The 21,015-nt window shown below is 44.4% G+C and overlaps 1 protein-coding gene across 1 annotated transcript; it reads left to right on the top strand.

The window, feature by feature from the left end:
- The first annotated feature begins 6,212 nt into the window (after positions 1-6,212).
- LOC125770188 (chitin deacetylase 1) lies at positions 6,213-20,351 on the top strand. The gene is made up of 5 exons (XM_049439553.1): positions 6,213-6,645; positions 11,070-11,230; positions 11,341-11,590; positions 17,609-17,930; positions 18,087-20,351. Exons 1-5 carry the CDS (start codon positions 6,594-6,596, stop codon positions 18,913-18,915), a joined length of 1,614 nt encoding a protein of 537 aa, XP_049295510.1. The 5' UTR covers positions 6,213-6,593; the 3' UTR covers positions 18,916-20,351.
- The last annotated feature ends 664 nt before the right edge of the window (positions 20,352-21,015 follow it).

Raw genomic sequence — 21,015 nt, forward strand, 5'->3', positions numbered from 1 at the left:
CACTCAAACGACGTGGTCTGGACGGTAACCAGACGCTAGAAATGGAACGTTTGTATATCCTTTGGGGAATTCGGCTTTTCCTCCGCACGTGTGTGCGTGGTGGGTAATGCCGGTCGCACTGAGCGAATTGTAAATTCCTGCGAAGAAATCGCTCAAAGCATACATTTGCCATGGACAGGGCACTGACAAGCAATGCTCCCCAGGGATCTAATCGTGCGTTGGTTGCGGCAAAACGAGCATGCCTATGTCCGCGTAAAGAGTAGACGAAATCTGATTCAATTATCGTGAGCCGTAAATAATGGTGAATTGGAATTTATTGAAACACGATCCGCTAGACTCGAGCACCGGAAGCTCCGTGTGGTAGGTCCTTGTGGTGGGCCATCAATTCATACGCCACATTGTTAGCGGTGTGCCTTAAGTCCACCAAGGCAAGTGTAATGTAAAACCTTTCGCGCTCCTAGGCAATCAGTTTTACGATCAATCCATGAACCCGATCCGATGAGTTTGATTAGAGTTTTGGTATGCAATGAAAGGTCAGAAAATGTTTTATTTCTTATTGTGCGCAGATAATTAGCTATGAGATTATGAGGTATTTGATACACCTTTTAAAAAAATAGGGAATTATTAAACAATGTAAAAAATAAAACGAGGAAATTAAACATCCTCTATAAATGGAACAAAACAAAACACTAGGAAATCGTTTTCTTGACGAAGTTTTGAGAGACTTTGTTTGAAATACACGGACATAATACACAGAATACAACCTTTTCGTAATAACATAAATAAAACATTCAGCACCTATGATGATGACCGACCGATGACTATAGACCTCATACATATCGAGAGCTAAGTAAGTATCGCACATTAATCGTTGTTAAGTTAATAATGTGCAATCAATGGCTCGCTTAGTAAAATACTCTTTTGGAGAAAGACTATTCAAGTTTGTTGGTATTTCGGTAGCGATGGCGAGTGATTGGATAGTTTGCTAATTATTTAATGATTTATTCCAACAAATTTAAAATATCTTGTAAAATGTTGTAGAAATACAATCAATAATTTAAAATTTTCGCACTGGTAAGTGACGAATGTTGGTGGGAAAATTGAACGCTTGCATAACAGAAGCTATGCAACTTGAACGCAAGCCAGCCACACTATGGGTGGAATTCGAACAAATTTTAGCCATTTAGAACAATTGTCTTGCTTCTATTCCTTATTTCACGATAAAAGTAATATCAAGTTATGCCGTTCTGATTTCATTCCATAAAGAGCTTCAATTTCCTTACTTTCATCATGTTTTTAATTTCAATTATTTTTTATTTTTTATTTGATTACTAATATACCTTGCTAATCAATGAATTAGAAGTAGGTTTTGAAATAAAAATGATACAGAAATATTTTATAACATTTCTAGTAGTTCATAACAATCTTAAAAAAATATTAATAGTAATTTAGTAAACGACGCGAGCACTTGTAACTATTTAAATATAAATTTGATTAAAATTTCAGAAAAAAAAGAAAATTAGTTCATCTCATCATCGTTCATCATTTTTCGGAGATGGATATTCTACATGCCAGGAGCGAGCAAATCTCATCCGAGCCAAACCCCCATATATAGGACTAACTATCCTCTCTCTATCTCTCTCTCACTCTCTCTTTCTCTTCTTGACTTTTCTACCACTAAGGTCATGGCGGCCATTTCTGGCTTACGAGATTTATTTTACCACGTAGCTAGATAGTCAGTTCTTGCTGCGGGGGAAAGGTACAAAATGGAATTCATCCCAGGTCCTGTCGTGTTGAACAGGCGCCGTTTGTCACATACACCAACGGTAACGGCCGCTCTATGCTACTATCGGTAAATACCAGTTATAGCAGTCCAAGACCTCTTTAGATTGTAGTGGCACAAAAGTAGCAGAAGAAATAGCTTTACGAAAAAGTGCCAAAGCAATCGTAATTAAAAAATAAGAATCAACATTTTCCGATTTTCCTGACTGTTTATTGTTACGACTAACCTACTCATAAACTCACAACAAAATAAATCATCTGCAATATAACAGCTCAGCAGTGAAAGCTTTAACACCCCGGAACAAAACATCAAACAAATCGCATTCCTAATACTTGCGATGCGTGGAAATCTATTGCTTCTATCTGTTTCATTCGTTTCAATGAACATGAACTTTTGGTTCATTGGCCCGTCGTCACAAGACGAAAAGTGAGCACCTCACAATCGCTTCCTTCTTCACCTTCGACCCAACGCGACCGGACCAGCAACGTGAACCTTGAACTGAAGCTGTTCCACATGAGATGACATGAAATGACCCTACCCAGTCGAAGCTATCAACGCATCGTCCACTAAAGTCCACTGGTTGTCTACCGATGGTGCCATCGATAAATTATTTATGATCACCAGCCAAACCCACCTACTGGAAATTAGTAAAAATATAAACCAACAGCTCAAAACACAGACAGCAACAGTGAAGACAAAAAAAAACGTTCCCTCACCGAAAATAGAATCCACAAGAAATGATTTATATTGTCCGAGGCGTCTGAAGAACTCCTTTATCAAGACGCGACCGGATTAGCATAATTTGGTGGCAAAACACCGAAAACGATAAACTCCAAAGCGGTTTCACACTTTTGCCACCGGTTTTTATTGCTATTGCACATAGTGATACCATTTATGTTCCCCAGCGAAGGCACTGGTCGTGCGGGCTGGTCGAATAGGTGAAGTAGAAACGCTTCAAATGCCATTTGCATTTCAAATGGAGCATCTCTCCTCGAAGGATACCCCGCGGAAACTTGCTGGTACAGTTCACCGGGGAATGGGAAAGGGGAACTGGAGGGTCGATACCGATTTTTCCTTCTCGATCGATTATGATCACGGGAACTCTTGCGCCATGTTCGTTACCCCACCCCAACTCGCCACGGGACGCTCGCCCTCGCCAGACTCGTCTACTACCTGCTGTGTCTCATCAGTTCCACCTTGGTTCAATTGTGCTTCGATAAGGCTCAGGAGCTTGGCGATTGTGATAAATACTGACAACGGCATTGGTTTCCTCCTTCTTCTTCCCTTCTGTTTGGACGACATTGAGAGCAACACCAGCATATTATGATAATATTTTCAAGGTGAGTCAATTTTTCGCCCGATACCGAGGAAGGGGGGTTTCCATTTCGTCACTCCCTCCGGTGGCGCCAGGGTCGGGGCCATGCTGTGCGTGTCTTCATGTACTTTACCCATGTAGCGCCCATGTAAAACTTCCAGGAGGATCGAGAATGTCTTCCTGATTCTGAACCGATGGAACAACAAAACCCCCTAAAAACAGAAAAAGAAAGGATAAACCTGTCGAACGAGATCCGGGTTCCAATGAAGGTCAGTGTAACAGGCTTACCTAAAATGGAGCACACGGTTTGTTCGACAAAAAAATGGTGTAAAATAAAAGCGAACGTTCGGTGGCCGGTTTTTCCACTTGCCTTCACAAATCCACACAAGTCCATGAGAATCATTCTTGTAAAGCGGGCTTTGAGTGCTTTGAACTCACACAAAAACTGCTAGTGAACAAATGGACGTGAGATGGCTTCAAAAAAAAACTGAAGAATGGTTCATCTCTTGGAGGGATTTTCACTTTCCACCATGGAAATACCAAGGATGGAATTCTGCTTCATCCGAGCTTTATTGTACTGAAGTAATTTTTGAATTTTGTGTGATTAAAGGATACTTTTTGGGCAATTTTAGTTAATATCATACATGTACAGTAATATATAAGAAAATCTTCATAACAGGTCAATAAATGATTCCATAATCTTGTTATTTAATAAAGAAGTTGGAGGCTACAAACCAATCTATACCTAGACTAGAATCAACAAGTCACAGATAGCAAGCTTTCAGAGTAGAGCTTGATAAAGACTATTAAAGAAACAAACCCTAACCACACTAAGCTCCTCCTTTAACTATATTTCTGTAGAGCATTTTTCACCTGACAGTCCCACGGTCTAACGGTAAGATAACTTGCTCAGGCAGGGTTCACGAGAAACGACGTACATCATACTAAAGCTCCTCACCAACCACCAACACAATGTTTCCGTCATTAATGATTAACATTTCCACTCATTTGCCGTTGAGCAAAAGTAAAAGAAACAAACAAAAAAAAAACAGCTTCATTAACCATTGCATATGCGCATACACTCGGTGCATGTACAAGTGCATTGGCGCACATTAAACCTTTCCCGGGTTCACCGCTTAGCCTGCTGCCAGAAGGGAAAATGTCATCGTAGCTCAATCGTCACATGTCACACAGTGCTGCTGCCCCCTTACAACGTGCGATGCTCAATGCACCGCGGTCATACACTTACCCTTAGCCAGCTAGGGATGGGAATGGTAATTTCATATTCAAATTCCTTCCCCATCACCCACGCGTCTCAACCACCCGCGCAACTGTTTGCCCACTCCCAAACGAGGAACGGCTTGGAATTCTTAATCCATGCCGTATTGCAATGCTCCCTCACGGTGTGATTTGAGTAAGGTGAAGTCGCATCCGTTCCGCATGTTCCTCGAAATCGATGTACAATTTATACCGGGGTTATGGTTGCCAATAGATTACTGACTTGTGAATGTTTAAGTTCGACTGACAGTATATTTATGCTGTCCTGTTAAATTGTTACGCTAGCTCTTACGGGATCTTTAAATAAGTAATGATTTATACTTGTTACGTTTGAGTGCGGTGCGGGCAGAATAATTTTATGTAGAAATAATAACTCCAGTAACCAATGGCTATTTTGTGCATGGTCCCCAAAATATAAGCTAGAAGTCCAAATTATTGGATTAAGATCTTCAAACAAACTGCTGCTCAAAAATAAGAATTTAGTTCTTTTCAATATTCTGAGCAATAATCTTTCCGATATGAGCTAGACTCGTTATTATAACCTTATGAGCTTATGTTTAAGGATCCTCCTCATAAAAGACTTCCAACGTTGCTCAAATAAAGCCTTTTTTGTGTTTGAGGTACTGTAATAAAAAAATGTACCGCTGAAACCAAAACTAAATGCAAGATTTTTGAGAATTTGGAGAGCTTATAAGACAGTCAACATTTAGATACCATGAATTAAAGCTGGCTATCTTCGTGTAGGTAATTTGTCTAATTAAAGCATTTTCGATAGTGAATCATATAATACTGAGAACATGATGACTGCAATCTGAGAGTAGCTCTTGTGCTAAAACACTACAAATTTTAGGAGTTTTTATCTGCTCATTGTGTGTGTGTAGAAAAAAGGAACTTTGAGAAGAGAAATTCTTAGTATCTCTCAAGTTTTACACCTTCCAGTGTTTCTTATTCTGGGTTGCCATTCAAAAAGTTTTTACTTAATTGATACGTATACCTGAATAGTCAGTCCTGGTTACGGGAGATCAGTCAAGATGGGATTTCGTACCGATCGAGCGACTTCACCATTGCACTGCATAATGTGCTCTAATTAAGAAAGACAACCAATGCAATCAATAAAGGTTTAAAAAATGACACCACTGGATACATTGCCACTGGATCATATGATCCTGTTCAGTGCGTTGTGTGTAATTCCAGTTACCGTTGCTACAATTAATCGGTTGCAAATATGATCATGCAGCGTTAAACAATCGACAATTGAAAGGAACGTCCAAATGTCTCAAATCCCTCATCCCTTTCCTCGCAACAACAGCACACTGTACAATCATTTCACGGTCGTCACGGTTTCGATTCAGGCGAATGTATACCGAAAGGTGAGATGAGCTTAAGGCCCGTGAGCGGCCACAGTGGCAACGAAATAAAAGCTTCCGTCGAATTGAATTTCCCCATCCGATAGCGGTGTATGAGTTCCAGCACGATCTCACTCTCTTCGCAGCCTATGGTTCCCCCTTCAAAAAAGCACAATTCTCGCTACTGAGTGGTTCGTCGCTTGTTCCACACCAAGTCACCAACCGACCTCGTCGTCAAACGTGGAGCCGGGAGTGCATTGTTGCTTCGAGCTTCAACCGACTTTTTGGCGACGATCGTACCGTATGCGCGTGTGTGTCGGTACATTTGGGTGTGAGTTCGTTCGTCACTCGCGTGTAGCCCTCCCCTCTCCAGCTAGCAAAGCAACCGCGGCAAAAAACACACAACCATTCCCCTAAAACCCTGCCACCCGAAGAACGGTCTGTGCGTGCCCGTTTCGAAGGAAAGCGACCGATCGACCGAGCTGCAAAGCTGCGCGACTGTCGCAGCGTTAAATCAGTGTCTCCACCACGGTCCCAGTCGGCGGAGGTTTCTTTTCATTACTGCTGCTGCTGCTACCTATAAAACCTTCTGAACACGAGACAGGCGCCGAACAGAAAGACAAACAGTGTGTGCTTTAGTACAGTGTGTTGGGGCTTTTTTTTTTTATTCCACCAGCCAGCGAGCACAAGCGTTGCCCTGGCCCGACAGGACATTGGTTTTTTTTGGAGATTTGTCGGGAAGTTTGTAGTGTAAGCGCTAAGTAAACGGTACGAAACACCGGGTGAGGAGTTAGCGCAATCGGTAGCGAGATTGAGAGTGTGTTATCCTCGGCAACGAAATAGCAGCAGTGCAGCGAAAGTGTACGTCAACATGGTGAAGTTGCTGGCCTTAATTGGCATCCTCGCACTGACGGTGGCCACAGGTAAGTCGTCTAGTCTTACGTTTCCCCTTTAGCGAACCATTAGCCAAAGAACTGAAGTCATTCGTTGGTGCAGAACGGCTGACATCATCATCATCACCATCGTCGGTCCCTTCTATGCCTTTTTGGGCATTGGAATTTGGGGGTGGTGGGAAATGAGCTTCCGCCTCTTTTTCATGCTCCTTTCGGTGGAGGGCGTTTTCATTTTCCTCTTCCATTTTCTTTTTTGTTTGTTTGCACCAACCGTCGAAAGTGTGTACATACGTTGCGTTCGATGCAACGGTTTAGCAAAAACTGCATGCAGAACCAGTTTCTGTGTCACACGTAAAGTTCAGCCGTTCAACCGTCGCACCGAAGAGAGCGATGCGATCGGGTAAATCATTATGCTGTGGCGCTGATCGCTTTTGGGGCCAACCTTTCACAAAATTTGCCACCCTGTCGTTTTGCCTGTGGATGGTTTTTCACGCATCTAGCACAAGCATTAGCGTCCGCTGCACAACAATCGATCGTTAGTCGGTAAACGCACAAGGGTTTAGTGTGTCATTTTGCGTGGGAGTTTGGCAGTTTCTCACTCCGATCGTTGTGTGCTTCTTCACGTGTGTGCAAGCAAAAAGGGCTTAACATTCCGCACGCTGTTGCTGGAATGTCCTAATTGCGCTAACGAACGCTCGTTTACACTTCCGCAACGGATCCGCTGCTGGGAAAGGATCGTTCGATCAGGTTCGATTACCACACACACAGCACCATGTTTCCCACTACCGGATATGGGAGACCCGCTGGTGATCGGGTGAACCACGCTGGAGATAACATTATACAATCAGCATATCGGGGTTGCCTGCCCATTCGGATGAATTGCGCACCAAAACGTCACCACGTCACATCGCTGACACCCTGGTTTGTGTGTGTGTTTTTTTTTCTTCTGTTTTTCACTTCCAACTTTACATTGGTTTTGCGTCCGGAACCGGGTCGAACAGGCTCGTTCGGCACCGGCTTTCTTTCTTCAGGTATTACGTGATAGTGCAGCCTGCCAACCAGCCAAAACAGGCCACACGGAGCAAGATCCGGTGTGATCCTGGGGTCGCGCGGGAAAACCTGTTCCGTCAGCGCATAATGCAAGCCAATTTACAGACACACTCACAAGGGGGTCGGCATCTCTTTCTCCTGTGGCATTTTTCCTTTCCTTTCCGAGTGGAAATTGAAACCAAGTTTAAACTGAAATGGAGGAAAAAAATATCAAAATTTAAATGCAGATTTTTATGTTTTCGAATAATAATTGCTAGGACAAAATGTCATCCTTCCAGCTTAAATGGGTTGGTTATTATGTCGGTTGTAATTTTTCTTAACGGTGTTAGCAGAAATAGGTACATTCAATGTTTGTTTTGATTAATTCAAAACACTGCTTTCGCGAACAGAACTATGCGATCAGTTTTTGTTTTAAACAAAACTTAAGGGGATTGATAAAAAAATTATACAAATATGAAATATATTCTATACTTTTTTCTGCATATTTTTGCAAGTTTGTGAACTGTTCCATGTAAAGATATCAAATAGTTAAAGCTTCCATGATTATTGAACAAATTTAAAATTGTTTAAAAGTACCATAATTACACCTTTGAAGACTTTGACGAATGATCCCTGTCTTAAAATTAACGGGTAACGAAATTGTTGTATAATTTTGTTCTAAAATTGTACTTCGGTTTAAAAAAGTTTTTTAATCACATGTTTCCGATAAATAAATGGAATAAATAAGTGGAATAAATATTCTTTTAAATAATGTAACTGGATCGTTGATAAAATTTTCATTAAATGTACGTAAATAAATTAAGCGTCATGCTCTACTGGCTTATGTGAATCGTTTTAAGTGCGTCGTAAATTTTTAAAACTTAATGTAACAATATAACTAAAACTACTGCGGACACATTTTAAAAACAAACAAAAAAACAATGAGCTTAAACAAAAATTATTTTTTACACTATCTTTGTTTCCATGGCGTATTGAACTGACTTTTAGTTCCATTCTGAAGGTATTATCATCACATCAAGTAACAAAGCAATTGTTGAAAACTTTAAGTGCATTAAAAAAGTGAAGTGGATTCGTAAGCTATTTGGCATGAAAATACATGCGCAAAAGTAACTCACTTTTAATTGGCTTTTTTTTTTCGTGGATAAAATTCACAAATTTATTGTGCGTTTCCTTTTTTCCCCTTTATGCAAGTTGTGTTAAACAACAACAAAAAAATATGACGTACATTTACCTTCCACTTTCGGTTTGAAGCGATATCCCCACGCACGGATGAGTATTTTTTTTCTCTCCGCGTGTAAAAATCGAAGTGTACGCACACACTTTGCCATTCCTGCCGTCGGTAATGAAGCTTGGGCCGCAACCATACCGTGTCAGCAATTATGGGTGCGGGTTACTTATTTTGCCATTACACATCCTTTCCACCGCGGTTACCCGGGGTAAGGTTGATTTGTTGTTTCCGCCGGTAAGCCGCCTGCTAACTGCCGAAGGGGGTGACTTATGCAATACGATCGAATCACTCGGTGAGATTGAACCGAACCGGTGCGGCCTTTCCGCATTTGCTCGAAAGACGCGAAACCGATGGTTGTGGTTGCAATCGGAGTGATATTATTTTTTTTGCTTCTTTTTTTTTATTAATAATTTGCTTTCCAACATGATGCTTCCTTGAGTGTGGAGAGCGCACTAATACTACGCACTCGAAACCAATCTTGCTTTTTTTTCATTTCCTTCCATTACGATCGCCCTCACGTCAAAACGCTCCAACAAATGCGCAGAAAACAATTGCGATTGCGTGGCTGTTTTCGGTTCATTAGCTGAATCTGCTGTCTTGATCATCAGCGATGAAAGTCAAAACCAGACGCGAGCAAGAGCCCTGATGTGGACCGGAGAGGATCAGATCAAATAAATGAACTTCAACCCAATCTGCTTCGACACGATCGTGGTGTGGCGTTTTGCCAGCCACCAGATGAAAGAAGCCGAGCCGGTAGACATAATGCTGGTATGGAAAATGATCCATCGCATGCTGGCAGGCGATCTTTCGCAACAGTTTTGGGTGCCGCATCAAATGTCAACCCCCAGGGGCTGGAAGTGTCTATGTGATGGGATGAGGTTTCTTTCTTTTTCCTATCCCCTTCTAGATTGTTGGGCGATGGGCTCACGATCACGAACCGATTGCTCGGTACACGGTACATTAGCGGGCCCGTTATAGGGCAAACCGATACGTTTGGCGCAGATGCATTCTTTGTGACTCTGTGTGTGCCTTCTTTTGCCCCAACCCCAATCGGTATCGAAATCTAGCCTGGCAACAATTGCACCTGCTGCATCTGGCGGTACGATCCGACTCGGCGCAAAACGTGCTCGATCGTGCCCGGGTTGTCGTTTGGAAGTTTGTAAAAGGTGACGATTGCAACCGAGAAGCTTTCCCAATAATGGTTCTTTTATGTTAAGGAGTGCCAAAAACTTTATTGCGGGCTTAAGCCGTAATGTTCGTGCAAAATGGTAAAGGTGGAAGCGTAACGCTTAAAGTGGTACGATCTTTCGTGTAATGATGGGATTTAAGTACATAAAGCCGTTGCTGTATCATTTCCCTGACCCGAATCAGTAATTTAACACACTCATCACGAGATCGATTACATCGATCGACACAGCGGGGTAGAAGCGAAAGTTTACCTCGCTTCCATAGCGTTGAAGTCTTTCTACCGAACCTGGGTTCGTAGCTTTCCCTCTTCAGCTTTACTGCATCAGTGTTATGCCTTTGCACTCGATGGCTTTGCGATCGATCACTCGTGTCCCTGCCGGGGAGGTCAAGGTTCAAGTGTCTTCAAACGATACTTAAGCAAGTGCTTCAACCGTGAGACTTGAAGCGCAAGTGAGTCAATTAATGTACCCCTTGGCAAAGCTGAACGCGAACTTTAATCATGTCGGTAAATACTATCTCGAAACTAGTGAAGATCTTCACGCTGTGAACCGTTCAAGCTTAGTCAGACATTGATTACCCAACTCGAAGCCGGCGGAAAAAAATATTCAAAAAAAACGACACAGAAACACTGAACTGAGATGATTCTTCTTTGCGGCGATCCGTATCACCCTGTGAAACGGGCACTAGGTCAAATTGGTAACACCATTCATGAACGTAATGTGCCTGTGCCAAATTGCCGACTAACTGTTCACCCAATTTCCCCCTTCCCCTTTTCCCTCCGCGGCACGTTACCCTTCCGTTCCGGTCCATAGAACAAAACTGAACTCGAGCAATTCGAACCAAAAGTGCACACTGTGGCTTTCGAAGTGTAACCGTTCCGACCTTCGCTGCATCTTATTTGCGTTCATCTCTTATTACTCTGCCGCGAGAATAAGTTTGATTTGATGTTAATTTGATGTGCCTTTTTCCTCACTCTTCTTACACTTAGCCACGGCCGAAGTGCGAATCAAGCGACAGGCGGAAGAAACCACCAAGAAGGAAGAGTCATTCGAAAAAGAGCTTTGCAAAGACAAAGATGCCGGTGAATGGTTCCGGCTGGTAGCGGGCGAAGGCGATAACTGCCGCGACGTCATCCAGTGCACATCGTCGGTAAGTAGTGCACCATGCATTTTTTAGTTGTTGTTTAGCTTTGTCTTTTTGTATTTGTTTTTAAATTAATTTATTTTCCCTTTTCATATTTTTCTACGCGCTTTCAATAGGGTTTGCAAGCTATCCGTTGCCCGGCCGGTTTGTATTTCGACATCGAGAAGCAAACCTGCGACTGGAAGGATGCGGTAAAGAACTGTAAATTCAAGAACAAGGAGCGCAAGGTTAAGCCACTGCTGATCACGGACGAACCGCTCTGCCAGGACGGGTTCCTCGCCTGCGGTGACGGTAACTGTATCGAGCGCGGACTCTTCTGCAACGGCGAGAAGGACTGCTCCGACGGCTCGGACGAGAACTCTTGCGGTAAGTCCCACCATGCATACTGCTCCCATGTCTCCTAGCTCTCCGCGAGTGAGAGTGGATGATGTTAGGAGTTTCACAACCGATCGAATTTCCTAAATGTTATGCGCCAAAATTAACCACAAACCTTTTCGACCGGTGGAGGCCTTGCCATAGATCACGCCCGTTTAAAATTCATATCCATAACCAGCAGCAGCGGCATCCTCACCGCATGGCACAACAATGCAGTACGATCGATCCGAGGAATTTGCATAATCCTCGACAATCCGCGCCGAGGCGTGGCAGCGAAACTGGATTCCTTTAAATAAATGTGAAAAGCAAAAAGAAAAAGAAGAAGCCAAATTCCAACTAATCGAGTTGTTACGAAAAATGGTGCTAAAAACCACTTCTCTCGCTCGCTCGTTCTCTCTCCATATCTCTACCTTACTTGCAACTCTCCCGCCCGGAATATGGAAAGATCACATTCCAAACGGAACGTGCACATACATACAAACATACACGTGCCCGGTGATCGGTTTTCGTTTGCAGACGCTCTGAAACCCACCTGGACGTCCTTGAGGGAGAACTGACGGACCCAGATAGACACACCACATGCAGTAGTAGTACAGAAGGAGAGAAATAGAAAAAAAAAACAATAATCTGTTAACCAGGGGTCGTGCGACGTACAGCATTGGCCGTTGTACGGATCTGCACAGCAGGATCGTTGAATGCCTATTTCAGACCTGTACCAAAAATCTTCACCAAATATTTCCACATCTCACCCAGACTGACCTTGCTATAACCAGCAAAGTTGTTGGGATGTCGTTTTGCCAACTTGTCGGACTCTCACGAGACTTAGACATCAATTTTTGGAGATCATCTTGAAATCATCTTGATGGCTATTTTTAGATCTCGTCTATCTCAAAAATTCACCTTTTGAAGGGATTCGCTCTAGGGCAAACCATTTCACCGATAAAACTTTCTCTTTTTCCGGAGCTCCTGAAGCGGACACGAATATTAGGTAGCAAACGCGAAACAAAAATGAAAGGACCTTTTACAAAAAAGAAAAAACAACCGCAAAAAATGCCTTCTCCTTTTAGGTGAGATCCCGCACCGATTCGTGTGGTTTACATCACGCAGACATTACAAAATAACAATAATGATAAACCCTTACTGCTTGCGACTAAGACCTGGTCGGGTTCCCTCGGTGTGCTGCTTTCACATTTTGTATGCACTTTAGCTTCTGAGTGTGCGTTTTTTTTCACCTCCGCCCGAGTACTGATTGGTGGCGCAGTAAGTTCGCCTTTTTGGGGCCAATTTCTACACAATGCACAAACCTCACAAACAAGTAACAGCTCGTAAGCGGAGTTTTGCACAAATCCTGCACCTTCATCGATGTAGAGAAGAAAGAAAAAAAAACAAATATACGCACGGAAACACATCGTGGGTGAAGGTGAAAGGAGAAAGGCTACTTCGGAGCCGGATGTAAGCGTGATTCTACCCCATTTGGGTACGAACCATTTACTTGTGTTAGCCTTTTTGCCCGCGAGGCAATTAGCTAGCCATTGGTTGTTAGCTGTTATTTTTTTATTTATTTATTTACTATTGTTGGTTTTGTTCAGCTCGCCAATATCATTGTTTGTATTGGCACGGATCGGCAACGATTCGCAGACGGCGAGATCCACTAAATGAAGTGGTGTACATATTAGATACAAGCAACAACAACAAAAAAAACACGCTCCTCAAAGGTTATGCATGCAATCGCACACTCCCGGACGATGATGATGCTCACGCGAAAAAATAGCAACACGAAACCAACAACAAAAACACACATCTCCATCAGCAACAACCCGGGGGCCCCTAACAGCAGCAGTAGCAGGTGGAATTGCAAAAGCTTACGCAATGGCTTACGCCGCCACACCGGGTACCGGGCCGCATCGTTTGCCGTCGTCATCGTCGCCGTCTTAAGCCATCATCTCCACCATGCACAATGTCACGCAAGAAGCTGGCCCGCTTTAGGCAATCGCTGAACGCGCTGGGAACAAAAAGGCTTCTTGCAGTAGTGGAAGTCTTAAGCCTATTTTAAGATCTCTTCTTATTCTTCTCCACGGGCCTCGGGTTGAGAAGGTTTTTGGATAATTATGTGCGCATATTTTAGACCATACGAAACGGGTGTTGGTAGATTTTTGCGCATCGTACCAAACACCTCAACATTTCAACGTCCGGAGAGCTCTGCCAAGCTGTCCAACTAGTTTCCAATATCCAATGTCCAATGTCGGATTTGCATCGATTTGGGTTGTCTATTCGTGAAGGAGGGGACATCTTTTTTTTGGCGTCCATATTTTTACACTCAGCAAAATATGTAAACTAGCAGACAAATAATATGCTCCATTTTAGACCATGTGCTTACCAACATGCTCTGCGCTACAAAATTTTCCGTTGTCTAGGTTGTTTCAAAACCATACACGAAGCCTTCCAACTTCACTGAGCTTCACCCGAAGGATTCAAATCGCCCCTGTGGGCTCTGTATCTCGTCCGGTGTATCGCGTGTAATTTCTCTATCAATTGCGAATCGCTATAGCGCGGCGACAAGGTGCAGCCAGACAAGATTCCGGCGACGTGCCCGGTGTTTAGGTCACTCGGATCAACTCCGACGAACCGGTCTTTGGCTGCCGCACCGGACCAAAAACCATGTCTTGCGGTGTGTCTCGTTGGGCTTGAAGCTGCTCGTGATAGCAGAAGGACCCCTCAACCAGGAGATTTGAACGCGCGCGCGCGCGTGCGCCTGTGTGTGAGTGCGGTTAAAGCGGGTTTGTAGGTTATACGCCGATCTGGTGTACCACCTCATGTTGGCAACTCTTTCTCGGCGGGCAACTCTCGCCGCATAGATTTCAACCGTGCGGCTTATGCAACCGTACAGCGATACAGCGGCTCAAGTCTGGGTGGTTGGGTGGGTCTTTCGTCTAGTCTTCATCTCAGCGACCGTTTGTAATCGATCGTGGCAGTCACTAGTTTCGAGGATCGTGAGCTTTCTCGCGCGCCAATCGCACCGAAATGGGGAACGAAGGAGACTTCAATTTCATGCACCGAAAACCGAAATGCCAGACACAATGAAATTAAAGAACGATCGACCCGAATGACTTGGGATGGAGAGGAGAAGAAAAAAACATTCAAACTAACTGCAAGGAAGTTGCGGTTACATCGAGCTCCAGTGAAACCCCTGAAATATCGCCACACGCCCTTAATTCTTGGCGATCGAAGTGTGCAACAACCGTCACACGATGGTTACGGCCAGGCTATCGGCACAGACCTCCCCCAAATGTGTCCATATCGTGGCGTGGGACGTACTGCAACTAATAGCGTTATTTATTCGCTATTTGCTTAGACCACATGCTTTCCCTGCTTTTTCGTGTGCCCATGCGCCACATAGACATACCGAACAAAATACGCCATCTGGTAAATTGTTGAAATAGCATCGCGTTGTTCGTTCGTAAAACAACAAATGAAAAACAAGAAAACACAACCGAAAGCAACATCGTTTTCATTCTTTCATCACCCGATCGCTATCGTCGCCCCGCTGTTTGGCGGCAGTAATGGACACTTCTAATGGAGCATTGTTGATTAATTTCCGTCCCTGTGTGGTGTCCGTTTGATACACAACACGGCGCAACAAGCATGAGAATGCGCTTTTCGCGTGCAGACATTCCGTTTTTGGGGCGGTTGTAGGTGAACTGCCCACGGCACATAAGACGTCACCGTTGCTTATAATGTACGGAGGAGTTCGAGAAGGGCTGTACGGTTGAAAGTGTTTGCGTATAAAAGGATCAAGATATTTTCTACATGGTTCCTTTTTTACATCGATCTATACGTTGTTTGATGATGTTGATAGTGACGTCGATCTTCTCATGACAGGATCAGTTCAAAAGTTCATCCAGATAGTTCCTCCGTAACAAACACAAAGCATATGTCTAAACATCCAGTATAAGGCAGACATATTACCTATGAGGTCGTTTGAAACAAGAAAAAAGAAGTTGTGAGCTGTTTCCAGGAAATCCATTCTACTATCTCGAATGTCCAGGAAGCACTCTCAGTGAGATCATAGCTTTTAATTGAATCAAAGCCCTGCCGTCATTGCTTTTTGCTAAGCAAATGGGGCGTGAAATTTTGCCTCCATCATTTACTTTGAAGCCTTTTATCAATTTCAACCTCTTATGACTTAGAACACCTCACAGCCGTAAAAGCTTCTAGAACCGAAGAGCCGTACATTCTCCCAATGTTTTACGAATGCGTAGTGTCCTTCAGCTGCTCCACCTCTATCAATTCCTCGTGGATGTAAGTTCGAAGGCTAGCATCTAAAAAGGGAGTTTTGTAGAAAAAGTCCCAACCTCCGTTCCCGTCCGTTCATAGCCGCTACGACTATCCGTACGAACATTAAGGCTGGATCCGGTTTGCCAGTGTGTTGTGTGTGCGCAATACAAGAAGCAGGAAGCAATCAGGAAGCGTCAACAGTAAGCTGCCACTTAGGCGGTGATTCGGGGCGGCATATATGGGTACGCATGTGTAAATGTGCACACGGTTCCCCATGGCATGTAGCCGAGCCCTTCCCTTCCGCGTACGTCACACAAATGGGGGGATGTTTTTTTTCAAAAGCTACACCCAAGATATTTGCTTTGGCCACGTCGTCGCCTTTAGTGAGTGAGCAAAAACGAGCAAATGATCGGTGATCGTTCCAAGCCGGGTCATACCTTACCTGCCGAGAGCGTGTCTGACAAACAGGTTTTCCGGTGGCTCATTATAGGTGGCCAGTTTGGTGTGTGAGGTGACTTATTTTCGGACATCATCACCCTCCATTATGCCCTCGCCCCCCATTGTGCCATAGTTCGCTTCCACGTAGTATTGCGAGCGTAGGGCAGATACTGCTGAACTACGCAAACCTCTCTCCTCGAATCAAACTCAAACCACAGCACCGTAAGCACACACTTTCGCTTTGCGTAATATCACCTTCTCCCGTATGCGTAGTGGGACGCATAATCCCGAGCCGGTTTGCCGGGCCGAAGGAAAGTGAACGAGCAGCACAAACCTGAAACGCACACAAAAACTAGGACCGGGTTGCTGCCGCGCCTTACCTTCGCCCTCGACACGCTGCCTGACTTCACTACGATCGAAACTGTGCGGTTATCAAATCGGCGTGATCTTTACGGATCTTTCTCTCCGACACCTCACGCGTCTGGCGTCGGGTGTGGTACCGTCCTCCCCCCCGGGGGGGAAAAAGTGTACGCGTGTATGTGGCTTGCGTGGACACTCGATACTGCGGCGGTGTGCTGTGCGGTGGCGGTGTTTGCGCCGATATGTAAATTGAATTTCACTCTCGATTTCGTTTGAGAAAACTGGATTTTCGATCCCGTAAAGCCCCTGAAGTAGCTTAGCAACCAAGCTGTTTTGTTTTGCTTATCAGGTTTGTTAGCTGCCGTTGTTCACGAAACGATTTCGGTCGGGGGTTTTGTTTTCGCTTCATCATGTTTTTACTTTATTTCATTCCTGCCAAATTGAGAAAAAAAACTGAAGTACCTTAGGGGAAACAAAACAAGCATAATAGATTCCTGTGATAGACGTCTGAAAGGAAACCAAATACGTTTGACCGGTCGGGACAACCTTACGGACAAGTTCATACTTTCCCAACTGCATACATGAAGTTTAACGTCGGTGTCGGTTTCTCGTGACGGTCAACATGTTTCCTTTGTTTCATAACAAAAACGAACAAGCACTTGGCAGGTGTAGTGCGACGATCGCTATCAAGCCGCAAGTCCTAAGTGGAAATGCAATGTTCACGGTCTTGATGTTGTTCGTTGCACGTTGTTGTGTCTCTCCACCATCCATCCATGGTACAGTGGTTGCAAACCTTGAAAATCTCGCACATACAATGTCCGGGTCCACCAACTATCAATCATGCTCATGCTCAAGATGTGTTTAATGGCGCTGGAAGAGAGATCGCTGGGCTATGGACGTCACAGTACTTATGTGTACTTATTTCTTGTCATTTAGATATCGAAAATGATCCGAACCGTGCGCCACCATGCGATGAGTCCGTGTGCCAGCTGCCGGATTGCTTCTGCTCCGAGGATGGTACCACCATCCCCGGCAGTCTGCCAGCCAAGGATGTGCCGATGATGATCACCATCACCTTCGACGACGCGATCAACAACAACAACATCGATCTGTACAAGGAGATCTTCAACGGCAAGCGCAAGAACCCGAACGGTTGCGACATCAAGGCGACGTACTTTGTCTCCCATAAGTACACCAACTACTCGGCTGTGCAGGAAACCCACCGCAAGGGTCACGAAATTGCGGTTCACTCTATCACGTAAGTACTTTGGGGTGCGATATCACCAAGAAGAGATCGCCTTGTTTTTTGGTTGCTGCATTTTCCATGTTGTTTGCATATTGCGAAAAAGGCTTACGTCTTATCCATCATCCGTGGGACCACCATGTTTTTCTTCACCGTTTCGTTTCGCAACAGACACAACGATGAAGAACGCTTCTGGTCTAACGCGACCGTCGACGACTGGGCGAAGGAGATGGCCGGCATGAGAATCATCATTGAGAAGTACGCCAACATTACGGACAACTCGGTGGTTGGTGTGCGTGCACCGTACCTACGTGTCGGAGGCAACAACCAGTTCACCATGATGGAGGAGCAAGCGTTCCTGTACGACTCCACCATCACTGCCCCGCTCTCGAACCCACCGCTCTGGCCGTACACGATGTACTTCCGCATGCCGCACCGGTGCCACGGTAATTTGCAGAGCTGCCCGACCCGCTCGCACGCCGTCTGGGAGATGGTGATGAACGAGCTCGACCGCCGGGAGGATCCGACCAACGACGAGTACCTGCCCGGTTGCGCCATGGTCGACTCCTGCTCGAACATTCTCACCGGTGATCAGTTCTACAACTTCCTCAACCACAACTTCGACCGGCACTACGACCAGAACCGTGCACCGCTTGGTCTGTACTTCCACGCTGCCTGGTTGAAGAATAACCCAGAGTTCCTGGACGCATTCCTGTACTGGATTGACGAAGTGCTCTCGAACCACAATGACGTGTACTTCGTCACCATGACCCAAGTCATCCAGTGGATCCAGAACCCGAGAACGACCAACGAGGTCAAGAACTTCGAACCATGGAGGGAGAAGTGCGTCGTTGAGGGACAGCCTGCCTGTTGGGTACCACATTCCTGCAAGCTCACCTCCAAGGAGGTGCCCGGGGAAACGATCAATCTGCAGACTTGTGTCCGCTGCCCCAACAACTACCCGTGGGTAAACGATCCAACCGGTGATGGCTTCTTCTAAGTTATCGCACCTTGACTTAGTAGTGACGTTCTTCCCTTTTATCATTTCCTATACCTTTCCCGACGCGTTCTCTTAGGAGGATAGCGATCGTGGATAGGAATTTTTAGCATCTTTCTGGATTTCATGTCCATAGAGAGCTAGCTATTTTTTTCCTATTTTCGATTTTTCACGTTATGACATGAGGAACTGCAGCCAGTTCTTGGTCATTCAAAGCAATTGCATCCATCTCATCTTTGGTGCATTGCTCCAATCGAATATCCTCCGCCCCCGGGGAGCTACCGGTTAGGACTAAAGCGACTCTTCAACCCCTACCTGGTACTCTCCTCAATGTCTAGTCTCGCGCCTCGTAGCCGCTGTAAACATTACCGATGGCCATCCACGAGACTACTATGCAATACCGCATCATCCGGGAGCGGAGATGTAATTCCTCTTACATGATGGAATACACAACAAAAAAAATCACGCATAAAGAAGAGTAGAAAGAAAACAACGAATGCTGTGGATATTACAATTATGTATTTTTTGTCGTTTATAACTTAATTTAATACAACACAAATGAAAAATTAAAAAAATTAATTGAATAATCAAACAAAATAACAAAAAAATGCAAAAAACCGTCCATTCTACCCACGACAAAAAACACACACACACACAAACAGACACAACGCGGTAAAACGACAACGTATGTAACCCTTGCTATTGTACATCCGAGTAGTCAGACAGACTAACAAAAAAAAAAACCCCAACACCCACCACGGTATTCGTGATGAACAGTGAGACCTCCTTTACAGAGAAGAAAACAAAGCAACAAATCATAACAACGAGATGATTGAACACGCAACAAACTCTTCCAGGGGTCACAAAATGGCACCCCTGCCTAAAGCGGAATTTGGTCACTCCATTCGTTATTACCTTGTCCTGTTTATATTTTTTTTGTTTTACATTTTGCTGCCTCAGCTTACGGTACTTACTTCTCCCTAATACCTACCCACCTCCCACCCCTTTTTCCTGCTTAATCTCCAAAACCTTCTCGACTCGATTAATATGTAAATACTGTGTAGACGCTAGTTGTTTAAGGTGATTTCTGTGCCGTATAAGCGGTTTCTTGTTTGTGCGCGGAATGGAAGAAAGCCCTCTTTCCAAAACCCTTACGTTTCAGGTTCAATGTTTGTGGAGTCCCTACGCATTTGAACGGGTTCAAGATTTGGCGAATTTGACAAGGAAAAAAAACAATCGAACGAATTACAACTTTGAATTGAACGACAAAATGATGTCAAAGCTAGTTTGAATGCATATTTAACAACAAAAAAAGCCTTTCTTCTTCTACACACCCACACAAACCCACCCATTCCATGTAAAAGAGACGACTGTTGTTAGCAGAAAATTGGAAAGAAGACAAAAATAAAGACTATTTTAGAGAAAGAAACAAAACAAAATGGCACCTTTTGTATTGTTTTATTTTGTTCGGTTACCCACGGTTGTTCGTGTTCGATCGGGTCGTCTATTTGGTTGTCGTAAAATGTTGCAATATAGTTCTGTGCTGGCATCAACTGATCGGGATCGAGCGGCGTTCGAAAGTTTCGTACGCTTCCATGTAACAACTGTGCATCGCAGAAACGCAACATGTTGCGATGGAAAGCAAGAAAGGGAGAGTTGGCAACGGTTTTCCTCCTTTTTTTTCTATTCATTCATTTTCTATCCAAACCAAGGTGATCCAGTAATCATACCACATACCACCTCGTATGACACCCAACAGTCATGCCCCTGTGTTGGCAGCATCCACATGGCGCGGAGACGGCACGCCTGGTGCGGGGTAGTAGCATTTGCGTATGTATGCAGCGATCTCTACCTGCAGCTACTACGGTTTCACGTCTGCTTCCCTGTCTGAACGGCGCTTTCGTGACCGTTGTAGTGAAAGACGGTTGTTGTTGCCGTGTGCCGTTTGAGATTGAATTAGAAATAGTCGATGATGTGTGTGAGTGTTTGCTGTATTTTTTGTTGCTTCTTTGCTTTTGATTCATCCACCAAAAAAAATAAAAGGTACGAGACAGTGATTATGCCGTGTGTTCCAAACTCACGATCGTACCGTTGTTTACTGCT

This window comes from Anopheles funestus, chromosome 3RL (assembly GCF_943734845.2).
Source record: "Anopheles funestus chromosome 3RL, idAnoFuneDA-416_04, whole genome shotgun sequence".
Classification (NCBI taxonomy): domain Eukaryota; kingdom Metazoa; phylum Arthropoda; class Insecta; order Diptera; family Culicidae; genus Anopheles; species Anopheles funestus.